Genomic DNA, 2658 nt, shown 5'->3' on the forward strand with positions numbered 1-2658 from the left:
TGAAGCGGTAGATAAAAAAATCCATAACTCCAGCTGTGAGTTGCTTACACGGTAATAGAGAATGCAGGTCTGTAGCCATCACGAACTTTCTAGATGTTTCACCATTTTCATAGTGATGTACCTCGTAGGTAAATACGATTGAGTTCGTCGTACAGCCTTTGCGCTTGCCAGATCGTAAGATCATCTTAGAGTGAATAGTCTCAGAGTCACTGTTACTACACCACGGTTCCGAACTTTCACTTGCAGCACTCACGTCATTGTTGCTATCATCACTTTCACTTGCTGCGCTCCCGTCATTGCTGCTATCATCACTTTCACTTGCTGCACTCACGTCATTGCTGCTATCCTCACTTCCACTTTCGGGTTGGCCTGGAGATGGGGTAGAGCAGTTAACGCTAATTGTAGAGTCAATATCATGTGAATGAAAAATATCCTGCTTGTCGGCTGTGGTGTCTTCCAGGTTACCAGGCGTTGTACGCTCGTCACTTACTGTAGTGTTTTGAGTCATGATGTCGGAGGTGAAAGTGTCATTCGTCGGACTAACGGGGATGGGATCATTATCACTTTCTGCATCTTCTGCTTGACAGACCTTGTAATTAGACGCTGAGTTCGAGTTTGTTTTAGAAGAGTGGTGAGTTTTATACCGCTTAATAAATTCCCTCACCCACGAATGCTGGCTTTTATCCTTTTTTAAAGCGAACTCAGGGATATTTTGGCAGTAGGATAAAATTGATGCGTGGCTGGGAATCTCGCCTTCACGAGCACAATTGTCGTAGAAACTCAGCACGTCGAATTCGTAGGAAGTCGTTCTGTGCTTGCGTCCACCGCCCTTCTCGCGGATGCGATTGCCTACATCCGGAGGCACGCGAATGTGTTTGAGTTGGGGATCAGAGTACTGGTTGCGCCATCCGATGAGTGTGCCTCTCTTAACGTTGCGGTTTTGGACAGCACCTTTCACCGCCCATTCCGGGTACTTCTGCCAGGTTCGTAGCTTGGCGATTTTTTCCGCTACCGGCACCTGGTGAGTGGTTCGTTTCGGCATAGCTGGGAAGTTCGCAGGGGGAGGAATTTGAAGAGTGAGGGTTGGTGTCCACTCTCTTAGTTATGTTTATGACTGTTATTTGTTAAAGGGGGTGCTTAACAAAATCTGTTCGAGTTATTCCAGATCTTGGTGGCATCTTTTTAAACATTAAGTCGACCTGGTCGCGTTATTCTTAGTCTGGATCTGCATTAAGCCGACCACACCGAGTTAATCTGGATCTTGGTCGATTTAATCTTGATCTTGGTCGAGTTAATCTTGATCTTGGTCGAGTTATTCTGGATCTTAGTCGAGTTATTCAGGATATTGGTCGAGTTGGTTGGGAGGAGATCTGCACATGAGCGAAAGCATTTTGCACGTGATTAGGAGCTGGGTCGGAGATCTTGCCAATGTTGACCCGCGCTACATACGCCTTGATGAGTAGTTCGAGTTTGCCTTCTCGGTGAAGTTTCCGAAGTTGCTTCAAGACTGATGATCCATTTCTGCTTTTAATTCCGTGATCGCCGAAGAATTCAAACAGACAACGCTCCGCCTGCATTCCAACACGCATCACTTCGTCACAATACGATGGCGATGATGGGTCAAGAGCAAACCCTTCCGGCAAGAACAGCTTCATGTAGTTGGTGATCTGCTTGAATACGTACGCAAAAGATTTGTTCGTAGAGGTCATGTTCCATGAACCCCGATCAAATATCCATTGAGCACTCAACATAGGGTCAGCGTTGGCATATTGAGCACCAACACGCCGACGAAATGAAATTCGACGTTAGGTTTTCCGTCAACCCAGCGCGTGATTGCATCTCTGACACGAATTTGAGGATTCGGTTGACATATCCATGGATCTTGACACTGGAATCCGGTTGCTTCTGTTTGCTCTTTAAGCAGTAGTCACACCGGCTTCGGAAACACCAATCAAAGCATCTTCGAGAGAAACGTCGTCAGATAGTTTGACAACTTCAACGCCCCCCATTGTAACATTAGGAAGATCTAATATCTGCATACCGGGACATTGTTGCATTACCAGTGCCATCCCAATAGCATGCAGCGGACAAGTAATGAAACTGTTCTTGTCGGGAAAAAGTGACAGGCCCTGTTCTTCAGAAGTCTTCACGCGAGTTAGACGTATAAAAATTACACCATCAGCAGTCACCGCCATACTTGTCTTAGGAACAAAACTGAGATTCGAAGCCCGACCAAACGCATTCCACATCAACGCCAATAAAGTCGCATCTTGATAATCTTTGGCACTAGCGGCATCGTAATAGAGGCCGTCCATGAGAATACGCAAATCTCTTTTCGTGCACGCTGGTGCCTTCTTGATGTGAGTGCCTTCTTGTCGCGAAATGCAATAGTGCTCTAAGGTTTGAGCCATCTTGTGTAACGTTATTTCGATTGCTACACGGTTCTTCGGGTAGCTATCAAGCAGCCAATTATTTACTTGCCGGTAGTACGACATCACTGTATTTCTAGCTAGCGGCTTTCCATCGCGGCTTTCTAGGAAGGCCAGGTGAACAGCAAAGCGGTCCATAAGCTTGATGAAGACATTGCCGTTGTCATCACGAGCGAGTGTAGACGCAACGAATTCCATCGTAACGCCTTCGCAAGCTAGATAGCGATGA

General features: G+C 46.4%; 1 protein-coding gene across 1 annotated transcript; it reads right to left on the minus strand.

Moving 5' to 3' along the window:
* Positions 1-44: 44 nt before the first annotated feature.
* PPTG_19312 (hypothetical protein) lies at positions 45-1042 on the minus strand (the record flags this gene model as incomplete). Its single annotated transcript, XM_008917734.1, has 2 exons — positions 45-89; positions 122-1042. 2 exons carry the CDS (start codon positions 1040-1042, stop codon positions 45-47), a joined length of 966 nt encoding a protein of 321 aa, XP_008915982.1.
* Between the last annotated feature and the right edge of the window lie 1616 nt (positions 1043-2658).

This window comes from Phytophthora parasitica, assembly GCF_000247585.1.
Source record: "Phytophthora parasitica INRA-310 unplaced genomic scaffold supercont2.113, whole genome shotgun sequence".
NCBI classification, from domain to species: domain Eukaryota; phylum Oomycota; class Peronosporomycetes; order Peronosporales; family Peronosporaceae; genus Phytophthora; species Phytophthora nicotianae.